The 13,090-nt window shown below is 44.0% G+C and overlaps 1 protein-coding gene across 7 annotated transcripts in view; it reads right to left on the reverse strand.

Annotated features, from left to right (window-relative positions):
* Positions 1-13,090, reverse strand: part of CAMTA1 (calmodulin binding transcription activator 1) — a 372,227-nt gene that overhangs the window by 26,117 nt on the left and 333,020 nt on the right. For 6 of the 7 annotated variants that reach the window (XM_035344587.1, XM_035344586.1, XM_035344584.1 and 3 more), the window contains exons 11-14: positions 2,309-2,448; positions 1,870-2,066; positions 1,440-1,518; positions 320-635 (exon numbers count right to left, since the gene is read on the reverse strand). In XM_035344587.1, the coding sequence (XP_035200478.1) occupies positions 320-635; positions 1,440-1,518; positions 1,870-2,066; positions 2,309-2,448 (732 nt within the window). Of the gene's footprint in view, positions 1-319; positions 636-1,439; positions 1,519-1,869; positions 2,067-2,308; positions 2,449-12,427; positions 12,580-13,090 lie in introns of those variants that run through there. The other variant, XM_035344588.1, reaches the window with a different exon arrangement.

Raw genomic sequence — 13,090 nt, forward strand, 5'->3', positions numbered from 1 at the left:
GCAGAGCAGCAGGTGGAAATTCATGCCATGCTCTAGGACATTCAAATGCATGGGTGTCAAGTACATGCAAAGAAGTAACTGTCACCCAGGGAGGATATTACCTCAATTGTTCTTCAGATACACACATCTTTCTAAAGCAGACATTCCTGGTTCTTTTCCCAATACTTATGTAAGAGTATACACATGACAGCCCACAAAAAAAGCAGTTAAGCATGGCCAGCAGGACTACAGGTGGCATTTGCCACCCAGGGTGAGGTTTTTGCTCCGTGATTTTACATGTCACATCTCAAAGCAGTGCATGTCATCAGGGTTGTCTTACCTGTGTTTGTACTAGAAATCACAGTGACTCCCTTCTGAGGCTCTTGAGAGGCAATAAGTTCACTGTGCCACTGGGACACCCAGCTCTCTGTGCTGGAGTCTGTGCTTGAGGGGCACTGAATTCTTGGGTTTTGCCCAAGCGGAGGTTGCTCATCATGCTGTAGCTGCTCCAAACACTCTGCCAACTTTACATGGCCCCGAGACCGGGCAATTGCCAGTGGCAGCCTCCCAAGAGAATCAGGAATAGAGATAGCTCGGTGGTCCCACTTATACAGCACAACAGCTGCATCCATGTGGCCCAGGGCACATGCCCACATCTGAAAAAAAAAAAAAAAAGTGACCCATTTGTAGACCTGCCTTCTCTTTCTCTTTTTGTTAATGCAGTAAAGTTGTATCCTCGGCTCACAGAAAATTGACTGGCAAAACCACGCCATATTTGAACACCAACAATGGGCTTTTATAAATGTCCTATTTATAAAGGCCATTACAGAGGAGTAGATGCATGATACTCACTCCTTTGAGGGAGAAACCTCTATCTGCCAAATGAAGCTGATAGTTTCTCATTTAGTAATGCATGTATTGTTTTTTAGCTGTCATACCCACTAGAACCACTGCAGAGACAGACCAGCTTCAAACAGAAAGGAATCTGAGATTAGAAACATTCAGGTAGGAGTAAAAGTTGGGAACAATAAAATCAAACACTCTGCTGTTGTAACCTGGCACTTCTGGTTCCACCTGCTTTGGCTTTTTGCTTAAGCTCTCAGTCTCATTTCCAATGACCAAGCTATTGTGATGTCTTTACAAGCTCTACAGTCAAAGAGGAAAACTTGAAAGAAGGCATGTAAAGGCCTTTCCCCAGAATGACAGCAGAAACTAGATATTTGGTAAAACACAGAAGAGAACCACCTGTCTGTCCTCACATTACTCAAAGATTTTTCTGTTTGGTCTCTCTCAACAAAATGCTAGAAAGCTAATAGTACCATGTCTTAACATTTACACAGCAAGGACACACAGGAAACATCTACTTCTCAGAGTGTAAAATGCATCAGGAAAATAACACATCAGGAAGGACTCCAGAGGGCCCTCAGACTCTCCCAGAAGTTTCAGTTTCTGCTGCTTACCAGAGGAGTGCAGGAGAAATGATCCACATTCAGAGGGTCAACTTCCAGCTCTAGATCAATGCTGTCTGCATGTTTGGTGCTAGAGAGGAAACAAAACAAATGATGGTCTGTAGATAAGTTAGAACCATTTCCTAAATTTGTAGCTTCTCTCAGTGCACCATATTACAAAAATGGCCACACACATATCGGTGACACACATATATTACAGATGGTGCCTCCAACAGAGACTAAGAGCACGATACATCCAGTGACTGGATCTCATCTCTCTCAAGATACAGGGGACAAGAACAAGTTCAGGGACCTCGATTGTTTTTAAGGGACAAAAGATGCAGTTTGTAAGGGACAACTAGAAACCTGGAGCAAGCAGAGCTTATGTATGCTTCTTCCATGTCTGTATTGACACCCAAGAGTCCAACAGGCTGGGTCTTACCGCCATTTGATGAGGGTCTGGATCAGTGTAGCATAGCCCTGGGCGGCAGCTAGGTGGAGCAGTGTCATTCCTCGGAAAGTCTTTGAATGGATCAAGTGTTTGGACTTTGCCCAGCAAGCACGACTCATCATCTTCTCGCACACCACCACCACGCGGCTCTCAAAGCAGCTGCCCAAGGTCCCAGTCCCAGAAACGCACTGAAACAGCACACACAACCCACTTTAACCACTGATGGGAGTTGCAACCTGCCCTAAGCAGGCAACCTTTCACTTGCAGAAGTAGTGAGACAGTGGCAAATGCAAGTTAAAGTCACCTACTGTTAAAGATGCCCATAAAGACGACCTGTTGCTTAAGAAAAGCTATAATCCTTTCCAACCCCCAAATACAAATGTTGGTAGGAAAGAATAAAGCTGCTATGACTACACAGCAGTGTCTGTACCTGCACCTGTGTTCCTCCATTCCCGTTCCCATTGCTCCCGCCTCCTGCTCCTTGTTTGTGCTGCTGGGAGCCTGTCATTTCAGCCATTCTCCTCTCCATCTGCTCGAGGCGCTCCAGTATTGACATCCTGAACTGATTATCTAGGTTGAAGAAAGGCAGAATGAGGGTATTTCCATGGAAAAAAAAGCTTAGTTTTTGGCAGCCTAGTGCAGAATCACAAGCAACAGTCCTGAACATCATGAAGGAGATGTGCTCCGCTTGACAACGCACAGGGACACTTGTTCTGCAGCATCCTACCTCTTTAATTTCCTGTGGCTGCCCTTTTATTGCAACTCTAGAGAACCTCCTTAAAGGTAATAGAAGGAAAAATACAAAAAACGGGCAGAAGACAGGTCCCTTTCCTTGTGATTCTAGCTGCATCCATTCAATAAAAGATTGGGGTAATGCAACTTCTTTGAAAACGCATGTAAACCCTGAGCAAATACAATCGTTCAGACAGCATTTCAGTAGAATGGTATTGAAATACTCTCAATTTTACAGACAATCACCCTGCTTTCACTGGAGTACTGAATAGATCTTGGCTTGCCTCCTGAAATCATGCAGTAACGGTGCATAGAGGAAAAAGACTGCTTTGCTTCCTTCTGTGCTTAAAACAAGGAGCCATTAAGAAGGTACTCATTCCTTGCCTGACTGACTTCCTTTCTTGGAAAACAGCTTCAGCCAAGCACCTGAAATAGGACTATCGGAAATCACAGAGTATGGGCATTGATAATCCAGTATCCTTTTGAAAAGCAGTGCCCTGTGGTCTCTGCAGAAGTCTAAACGCTGTATTAGTATTTTGTTTTTTTCTCCTTTGTAACCTAGCACTATGATACAGCTACTATTGCTTGAATAGTAGAGGAGGGAAATTTAGATTGGTTAATAGCACATTGCTAAACCTGAGACTGTAGAGATTAAGTCAACAAATACTGTTGTGTTTAAGTCCAGTCAGTGCAACTTGAGTGGCTGCAAAACCAGAGGGCTCCTTCTGTCTAATGACCCACAGGGGAGATACTTCACATGGCTTGTGAGAGTACACCTGCTGGGTAGGACAATCTTGTGGATAGGAAGTATTTCATGAATGTTTTTATCATGCTAACAGTGTATATAACAAATTTCTGGGAAAAATAACTCCTGTCCTGTTTGGTTTTGTGTACCCATGGACATGATGAGGTGGTTCAGAGCACTGAAACCCAGAACAAAGCCTACTAATAGTAATGGAAATCTGTGCATGAAAATTAACAAGCTATGATCAGGTTTTAAAAGAGAAACTCTTTTCCAATTGGCCTTGTCACACGCAGAGTCCTTAGCAGCATATTGCAGGAGTAATTGCTCCTCAAAAGTTTGTTAATAGCTTCCAGTAGTGCTGTAGTGCAACTGTGTTGGATGTGTTTCAAAGCTATCAAAGTTAACTCAAGTCCACGCCAGCACAACTCTTGCACGCTAGATCTACTTTTAGCCTCTGTTTGAACCAAGAGTCAGGCATCAATTAACTTGAAGGAATGAAATGAAGCAAGGTCTTTCCTTACCTAACCCCTTACCTAGCCATTTGTCTGTGAGATGACGGCTCCATGTCACCTGCTGACTTGCCAGCCATTAGTCAAAACAAACAAACAAACAAACCATCCAGCATACTACATCCTGCAAGGCACAACTCTTACTAGAGAATAACAGAAATATGAATCTCTTTGCTGTACTGCACCAAAGATCACATTGCAAACCATTAAGGCACATCTCAGAAACTGGCTTAAACTCATCCCTCATTCCCTAAAAGGATGTCGTGGCTTGGCAGCAGACACGAACTCAGCTCTCCTCCAGCCAGCTCCAGCAAATTGTAATTCAGCATCTTCGTGGCTCTGCTTGAGCAGGGGGCTTGGACCAGATGACCTCCAGAGGTCCCGTCCAACCTCAACCACTCTGATTCTGTGATCCTGGTTGCTCAAGAGCCAGGAACACAGGAGTATAGCTGGCACCCCACTTCTAACCTCATTTTAGAGGTGAGCTCGCTATGGTCTTCTCTTGCCTAGCTGAAAATATTTATTATTAGTGCCTTATTAATAATTTACTTGTTCTGTTAATTGCAAAGCCTCTGGGAAAATGGCTGGCAGTTCTGTAAGGAAATATTCATAATGCAGATGCAGTCTTAAGGCCTTGCCTCTGAACTGCGGCTGGCACACAGCAGCAAGCAAGTCGTGTTTTCTCACAAGCCTTTGTTCTGGTAGTGCTGCAGTGTGCTGCAGTGCAGTCCACATCCCTGTCTCCTCCTTCCCCATTGCCATGCAGAACACGTATGCTGCAGAGACTGACAGTGACCTGGCATTGCTGCGCCATCCCCTCTGACACAGGCCTGTGGTGAAACAGAGCCGCTGTAACTCAAGCACCAGGGAAAGCAGCCGTGTCTGCCACTGAGGTTAAAAGAGCGGTATTCAATGTACAAAACGTACATTGAATTGTACACAACTGAGTTGCCAGCACTTGCATTTTATTAAAGAGGAGCAATAAACCCCAGCTATCACATCTGGGCTTCCAACCTCATATAGACAGAAGTTCTTCTTTTGAAAAAGATGCTAGAAAAATTTATGTTGAACTGGTGTTACAGAACAAGAAGCCCGGGGTTGCAAGACACCAGGGCTTTGCTCCTACCCATTCAGCTGTTGAAAGTAAATTATTATTCTGTACAGTCAGAAACAACATCAAAAAATTATTCCAGTGAGATACAAAAAACTGTGCAGATTCCTTTTTTTTTTTTAAGCTCCAAACATTGTGGAACAGAAATGGGGGACCCCATGCTAGTGTCCATTTTCCAGGCTCTTCTCTCAGGATGTAGCCCTGTGGTCTCTAATGACTGAAGCCTCAATTTTTTCCTGACACAGCAACTGATAGCAGTGAACACTTCCTGGCACTTTTTATCAGAGGACTGAATTGACTGAAGGGATGTCTGCCACTACCACTGTCCTCAGACAGGAACATTGAAACAAAGGAAGAAAAGAAGGAAACTTGTCTCAAGAGACAGAATTTGAAACAGAACATCCCCATGTACTCCTATTAGGACACCTGGACAATGTTCCCAGGAGGTATTTAGGACAGGACTACCTGATTTTAGGTGGCAAAGGGTATCTATGTGACTTAACAGGAATCTGAAGGAGAAATATAAGAAATTAATTCAAGTCTTAAACCTGTAACCTTCAGTATGTTACCAAGACAGCTGTGTTTTTAACAGATGGTTGTAACTTCTCTGTCTAAAGGCAGATCAGAAATATGCTGCTGTTAATAAAATAGCAAGTGGAATTAAGCGTTCTGGAGCTCCAACACGGACTGAAGGAAGCCCTTTTTATGGCAGAAACTATTAGTATTTACCCAGCAGCAGCACTGTAGGATTAGAAAGCTCCAGGAAGCAAACATGAAGTAGGATGGTAATGTACAGGAAGTGTCTCTAATCTGTCTCTAAGCTGCCTGTTTTCCCGGTTATTTAAGGTGCTACCTAAGCAACTAGATCAAAGCCGAAACTGATGGCAATTTCAGAATTCTCTTCCTACAGAATTTCCATACACTAAACCATCGCCTTCAAAAATGACTGTCACATGAAGTGCACATGCTGCACGTCAGGGCAGGACAGAACAGTAAAAGGAAAGACAGCAACGAGCTATGCTGCAGGAGTTGGTACATTCTTAACCTAACCAAGACACCTAAGCACAGGATAACAGCCAAAGGGAAGGGCGCCTCCACCTGAAGTTTCCTCTGGACTCAGCGATGAGATGAAAGTCTGCTGTTCTTCTACATGGAGGCCTGGACATATCTCAGACTTCAGGCACTTGGTCCACAGTCAGTACAGTTTGCACACTGCTAAGAATCCAACAGATGCCTCATCCGGACCACAGAGAGAATAACACACCTCACTATTTCTGTGGAAGGCTCTCAAGTCATTCAACATTGTAAACAGCACATTCCCCTTCTCATTTGGAACAGACTACAGAACCCGCATGCTTCCAATTATAGCTCCTGGAAGTAAACCACATACAAATACCAGCTCCCACAAGCTTCTTTCTTGGTGCATTCTTGCAGCATCTCTCAGGATCCTTTAAAAACAAACTGTTTACAGGTGGATGAACTTCCAAACTTTTTTTTTTTTTCCTTCAAAAAACAGCTGCATTAGTCCTATCATTTCAAAATTAAGTTACAATGAATAAAGATGATCTTGTACCTTGACAACTCAGATTTTGCTGGGGCCTTATTTAAAGGGTAAGTAAGAGGTCATGCAAAGGCATGACCTCTTAGGAATCACTACTCTGTAAGGCCCAGGTTTGTAAGCTTGAATCAAAACATTATCACTTCTGTAGCCTCAGTAACAGGACTTGGTCAGCTTGACCTGTGAGGACATCAGTAGAATGTTGAATACGCAAGTACCATTTATGTTACAGAAACTGGCATGAAAATACCATCTTCTGTTTATATAGTCCTGGGTTCAAATGGCTCAAACAACATCAGCTTTACGTAACCCTTGAGTCTTATGCAATACCTTTAAAACTGATATATCTGTATGCATGTTAACAGCCTATACAGGAAGGCAACTGCTACAGCTAGGTAAAACAAATAAATTGAACAGAATTAAAACCTCTCACATTTTGAGAAGAAAAGTTTTTTTTCTTTTTTTCTTTTTTTTTTTTCCTCCCGGAAACTGTTCTGAACATAACTGATGTCGGAAACATGATCCTGTAGCTCAACAACAACAGCAAAAAAAGATGCCACAACACATTGTTTAAGCAAACTGCAGTGCTTGGTCTCGAAAGAGGCACTGGTCAAGAAAACATGACAAAACCTGACCCAGTCCTGCTGACTCTCTGACAGTGATTTACCTATAAAAACAGGATAAAAACAAAGTACAAATGAGAAGGTTAAAAAAAAAAAAAAGGCAGTAATTTGCTTTACCTTTAACAATAACATATTGTCTCTACTGTTTTGCCCACTTCAGGGGGCTGTGTAGAACCACCTATTTAGAATGCAATGAAGTTATATGACCACACTTTCTACGTTCTTATCTTTTATATTAAACAGAAGATCTCATGACAAGCATCTACCTCACAGTGCACTGAAGACAAATGCTCAATAGCCTATAAATCAAGTTGTCAAAATAAGCTTCTCTCATGCTATAATAGTCAGGAAATCTAAACTGCTCCAGCCCAGCAGATTTCTTGCACTGGAAGCACCCTAACTTTTTCCAAATGCAGCAAAGATGAGAGTGAACACAGACATGCCCACGTATTTAAGGGTTTATCCAAGGACTCTGCTTTTGATGATCACATTTCAGAATCTTTTGTAAGTAAAAACTGAGTTTGTCACATTACATATAAACTGAAGAGATGTTATAACATTTAAAGAATAACAAACAGTTGACGTATTCTTTACCAATGCTCTGCCCTCCAAGAGGTGATGCTCAAAAAAATCCAAATAATTCCTAATGCTGTCTCCAGGCTTTCCTGCCAGTAACACCTGTGTTGCTCAAGGTCTCTCTTGTCACACATACTCTAACCTCTTCAAACACTCCTCTTTAAAACCCAGGACAGTATATAAAGTAATGAAAAACCTTTTGCTGATGTAGCATAATTTGAGGACTAAACTTCACAGACTTTGTAGGTTTCTAAAGCCCTTCTTCAAGGCTGCCTCCAACAAAGCTGATGAAAATGATTGCATTTATGTAACTGAGACACCTCGTAACTTACAGAGAACATTTTGAACTTGATATATTTTCTGGAAATTATTATTGTTCAAATTTAGCCATAAAACGTTAACATCAAAATTACTTCTCACCATTATTCCTTAACATAACCGGAGGAGGTGGTGACTTTAGCCATTGAGGGCCTATTTTGTGAACAGACTGAGCCCAAGCAAGGTAGCACAGACAAGTCTCAGAGAGCTTTTCTAACAGCAGTTGCTTGGATCTGATGGGAGCTCTGAAGCTTTTGGGATACAAAGGATCCCAAATGTTGATGCAGTATGCACTGACTCATTTTTGTTTCAGCCCTCTCACTCCACGACTCCTGTGAAACTCTGCAAGCTCCTAACACTACTCCTGGATCATAGATTGATTTAGTGTATCTGTTCTATCAAGCCACAAAGCCATTTTCACTTCTGGTGTCGTCAGTCCTTCTTAGTATAGTGAGAAGCTACCCCATGAACTCAAAAACAAGCTTGTGAAATACAGCAAAGTCTTCACAGTGATATTTCATGGCAGGGCCTGGCCCTCCTGAGAAAACCAGTTGCTTCAGTGTCATGTCAGGGCTGGGTTGCTCCACAGTGCCAGCAGCCTGACGGGATCTGGCCTGTCCACCTGGGAGGGATGGAAGGAGCTACTTGGTCAGATTTTGATGTGTACTGTGAAATTGGTCTGAATCTAGAAAAAAAAAATACATCTTCTCATTTCCCTAAAACAGAGATCATTTGTAACCAGAACAAGCTTCTTAATTTGTACTCAGAGGGAGCCTACTACCAATAGCAAGCTACACACACAGTATTTCTATAGATGCAAAATTTATCTGCTAAAGTCTTTTAAGGATGACTGATTACTCACATCAGTCAGCATTTTACAGAGCTACAGAGTGTATACTTCCACAGCTAAGACCAGAAAACCTGGATATAGTTTCATGTTACAGTCTCTTTTGGCAGGATTGGTTTAAGCTGGTGTTTCTTCAGTCCAGATCACTTCACTGATGAACTTAAAGCAAACCTGTAAAAACAGCTCCGAGCCACTACAGCAGATACAGTAAACAGAAAGTGCAATGAGCAGAGGAGTTAATCCGGTTTAACTCCCTGAAAGAGGTGCCTTTGTTTTCTCCCTTAGCATCCTCCAATACAACAGAACTTCGTCGGTAAAAATCTAAATAGATGTTAGCCATTCATGCCACACAAGTTCTAACGTGAGACTGCAAAAGCACCTGGTTTGCAAAATTTGCAGTGCCTGCTCAGATTGTGACAGCCCCTGACTACATGTACTCTACGTACAGCACGGGCAGCAGTTTCAAACATTTTCCAAGTTTGTTTTTTTTTTCCCCCGATGCAAATAGGTAACAGGGTTGCTACTGAGAATGGGTTTGATCATGTATGAAGTGGGACAACTTCCCTGCAGATCTACCAAAACACTCTCTATTGCCCTTGTCATTCAGCTGTGTTGTCCCATCAGTAGGTGTCAAGACACTCAAGACAGAGTCCTCACCCTAAATGGTATAGAAAAAACACAAAGCAAATTTGGGGTAAACACCTGTGATGCAGAACATACTTATAAATGAAACACTTCACCCAGCCCGTGATAGCATAAATCTCTGCTTGGTCCTTCCCATCTTCTAACCCAATGACTTGTTTCAAAGACACTATTATCCAAAGACACTGTAGGATTTCACACCTTGGTTCACTCTTTTTGAGCTACACGGGGTGGCAAGAAACAGCAGTGTCTTGTTTGGTGGACACCAGCTCAAATCACTGCCTTCGGCTCTAAAAGATTACCAGAATTGCTTTTAAAATTCTGCTTTTCACTGACAAACCAAACAGCCAGCAAATCTTAGCAGTGAGTATATCTCACACATACACTTGGAGGCCTTTTTTTAATTATTTTTTTGCCGTTCTACACAAACTAAATGTTTGATGATATTGGAGTAACAATATTTGAGTCTAAGGACCAAATGAAGAAGGTACATGATGTTTCCTGCTTATTCTACTAGAGCACTCTCTACCCAAGCTACAGTCATTTCCCCACAGTCTTCTAACCACTAAACTTATAGTGTTTTGTTAGGTCTGCATATGTATGTTCCGAAGTACCACGTTTAAACGCTCAGGAGGTAAGAATCCACTCCAAGAGCACTGGCTTCCCAGCACATGCAGTTTCTTTAACAGCAGTTTCTGTGTTACAACATCTTTGATACGAACACACACAGACTGAATTTAACAAGTGCAGTAGCTGAGCACTGTAAGAAAGCTAGCAGCACAATGACGTTTTTCTATTTTCCAGAGCGAGGCAGATGCACCATGTTCTTTCAACCAGTGCAAACTGTGGGTGGTGAGTGAAGCAGCCTAAGGGACTTTATTACTCTGAGTGCCAGTGATAATCTATTTTACAAATCATTTGTCATTTGCATATACAACTTGCTCAGCTCTTCTATACAGCAAAAACGCTGAACATATCACCATATCAATTCAATTTGGTTTATTACTGAGGAGTCACCACTGCAGAAACAGATTTTTCTGAAATTAAACTTCTGTGGCACCCTTGATACATCTTACGAAAATATTTGTATAACAAGACAAGATTACAGGACGTGGACTCTACCACCAATAAAAGCCCTTAGATTTTTTACCTAATATTCTAAGACATGCATATCTCTGCTGGTTAGATAGGTTGCTTCCAGGCAGTGAGCAATGCCACGAATACTGAGGCATGAGACAAGGAAAACACTGTCATTCCACTGAGCCTAAGTGACAGCTAAAAAAGGTCTATGCTTTCACATAATAAATAAATAGTACCAGGCATGAGCAGGAATAAAGCAATAATCAAGACCTGCACATACAGGCATTGCCATTGATTTTAAGACGTTAACCCACTTAGCAGTGTTCAGATTTCTTATCAGTAACACTTTTTCCACAATTTTTCCGGTGCTGCAGGACTTTAGCTGTTCATCCCACACCATCTGGGACCACTTTGTTCCTCTCCACTATCTCCAGCAGCCAATGCTACCTCAAAAGATGGTACTTCCCCCCACTTTTCTTTACCATGCCATTACTACAGAAGAGGAGAAAGGAGGTGGAATGGGCTGACTTTTTCCTGAAGTGGCCATCTCTGTACTTAACCTTTATAAAGTATTGTTTTTGTTTTTTTTTTTCTTCCAGACTTCTCCTCCCCTGAGCTAAGGGATGGTGAGATTTTGCACACTGTCCAGGAAAAGCAAACCAGGGAAGGTTTCAGAGATGCCAGGTAGACATGAGATGTCACTTTTCATGCTATTCAGTAATAGCATGAAATAACAGTTGGCTGCCTAAGGTCACTTTGTATATCTGTGGTCAGAAACTTGCTGTGCTTTCCTACAGGTGCCAACACTGAAAGATGTGCTTTTTGATGCATGCAAAGAGCAACAGCTTAGGACATTGTGCACTGCTCATGGAGACTTTCTCCTTCAAGAAAAGCATGCTAAAGGAGTTATTACCAGGAGAAAAGGACCTCATGGGGCACTGTCTGTGCTGCTACAGGACTGGAAGTATGGTAAAAACTTGGGATATGAGTCTTCTCTCTCATATAAATTGCAAATTCAAGAGACAAAATATTCACACAGAAAGCAGCAGAACTATGAACAGAATAATCTGAAATAGCCTCTACTTACTGCAAAGTTAGATAAACATGAACTACTGCAAGATACAAACTGTGAAACATTAGAATAGATCAGCAAAAAGAGAAGCTTCAACAGAAGCTTTCAAGAAGTCAGTCACGTTGATTCCATCTCTGAACTGGGAGTGGCCTACCTGGACTTAATTCCCCCTCCTAGTCCTACTCTTTTTGATGAAGCGCCCTGCAAAACAAATCTTGCAACAACCTGGTACAGCATGGGCGTGTGTGTTCAGTATCCTTAAATTCCTGGGGAAGGTTTGGGCTATTTACTTCACTGTACCCACTCAAATATGAAACTGTGAGCTAGAGGTGTTAAAATGTTCTTCTGCACGTGTGATGCTACAGTTAAAGCCCTATCACAATTTTCAGCCTATACTGTAACATCACCCCGGAAGGGCCAAGGGACCACCACAGGAGGGAAAGTCAGTGCAAACACAACCACAACTCGCTGCTGTGGACACGGGGGGGAGAGGAAGGATCAGCAAGCTTCAAAAGGCATGCACTCATGTCCTAGGTACAGCAGTAACAGCACATAAGCATGCAGACTTAAGCCCAAACAAATACTGTACTATACATCATCCTGTAATCCTCACAGAAAACAATGCTTCGTCATGTCTGCATATCCACCTGCAAAGGGTGGAGGGTACCAGACCCCTCTGTACCTCTCCTCGCTTCTAGGCAAACAAACTGGCAACACCGAGTATCAGAGGACTGACCTGAGAGTCTACAAAGGCAGCGGAGGCTCCAGCCAGCACCTGGCGCAGGCCCCTGCAGCAGGCGTGGACGGAGCAGGCTCTCCCACAGCCGTGCTCGGGGTCTTTTGCATGCTCGCAGCCAGCGGGAGCGCCTGCCTTACCACAGCGCAGGCGGGACTCTCCGCTGTGCCCTCTCCGCACCTCTGTGGCAGCGGCGCATGGACTAGCGCTCACCGCCGTGTTTCAGAAACAGCAGAAGACAGCGCTGGGAGACGGGGCGTGCCTGCCCAGCGGCACGGGGCATGGTGCCGCACGCAACCGGCAACGCGCGGAGCGCAGCAGCGTCGACCCGGCGGTCAGAATCGCAGGGCAGAGGAGAGGCGGTCAGCAGCCGGCTCCGGGACGGCCGGGCGGCACAGCCCAGCATCTGGGCCGCAAGTGCAGACGGAGGCAGACGGCGCCTGGCGGCCGAGGGCTCTCGTATCTCGTCCGCACGCGGGCGAACGCCCCCGATCTCCGCGACTGGCGGTCAGTCCCGAGCCGGGGCTGTGCCCCGCGCCGCGCCGACCCGGCGGCGAGCCCACGCCAGAGGCCGCGGCGGGCTGACGGGAGCGGCGCTGCCCGCGCTCGGTGCGGGGGCGCCGACGCCGGTTGCCCGGGGGCGGGCCCCGGCACCGAGCGGTC

Source organism: Oxyura jamaicensis, chromosome 21, assembly GCF_011077185.1.
Source record: "Oxyura jamaicensis isolate SHBP4307 breed ruddy duck chromosome 21, BPBGC_Ojam_1.0, whole genome shotgun sequence".
NCBI lineage: Eukaryota > Metazoa > Chordata > Aves > Anseriformes > Anatidae > Oxyura > Oxyura jamaicensis.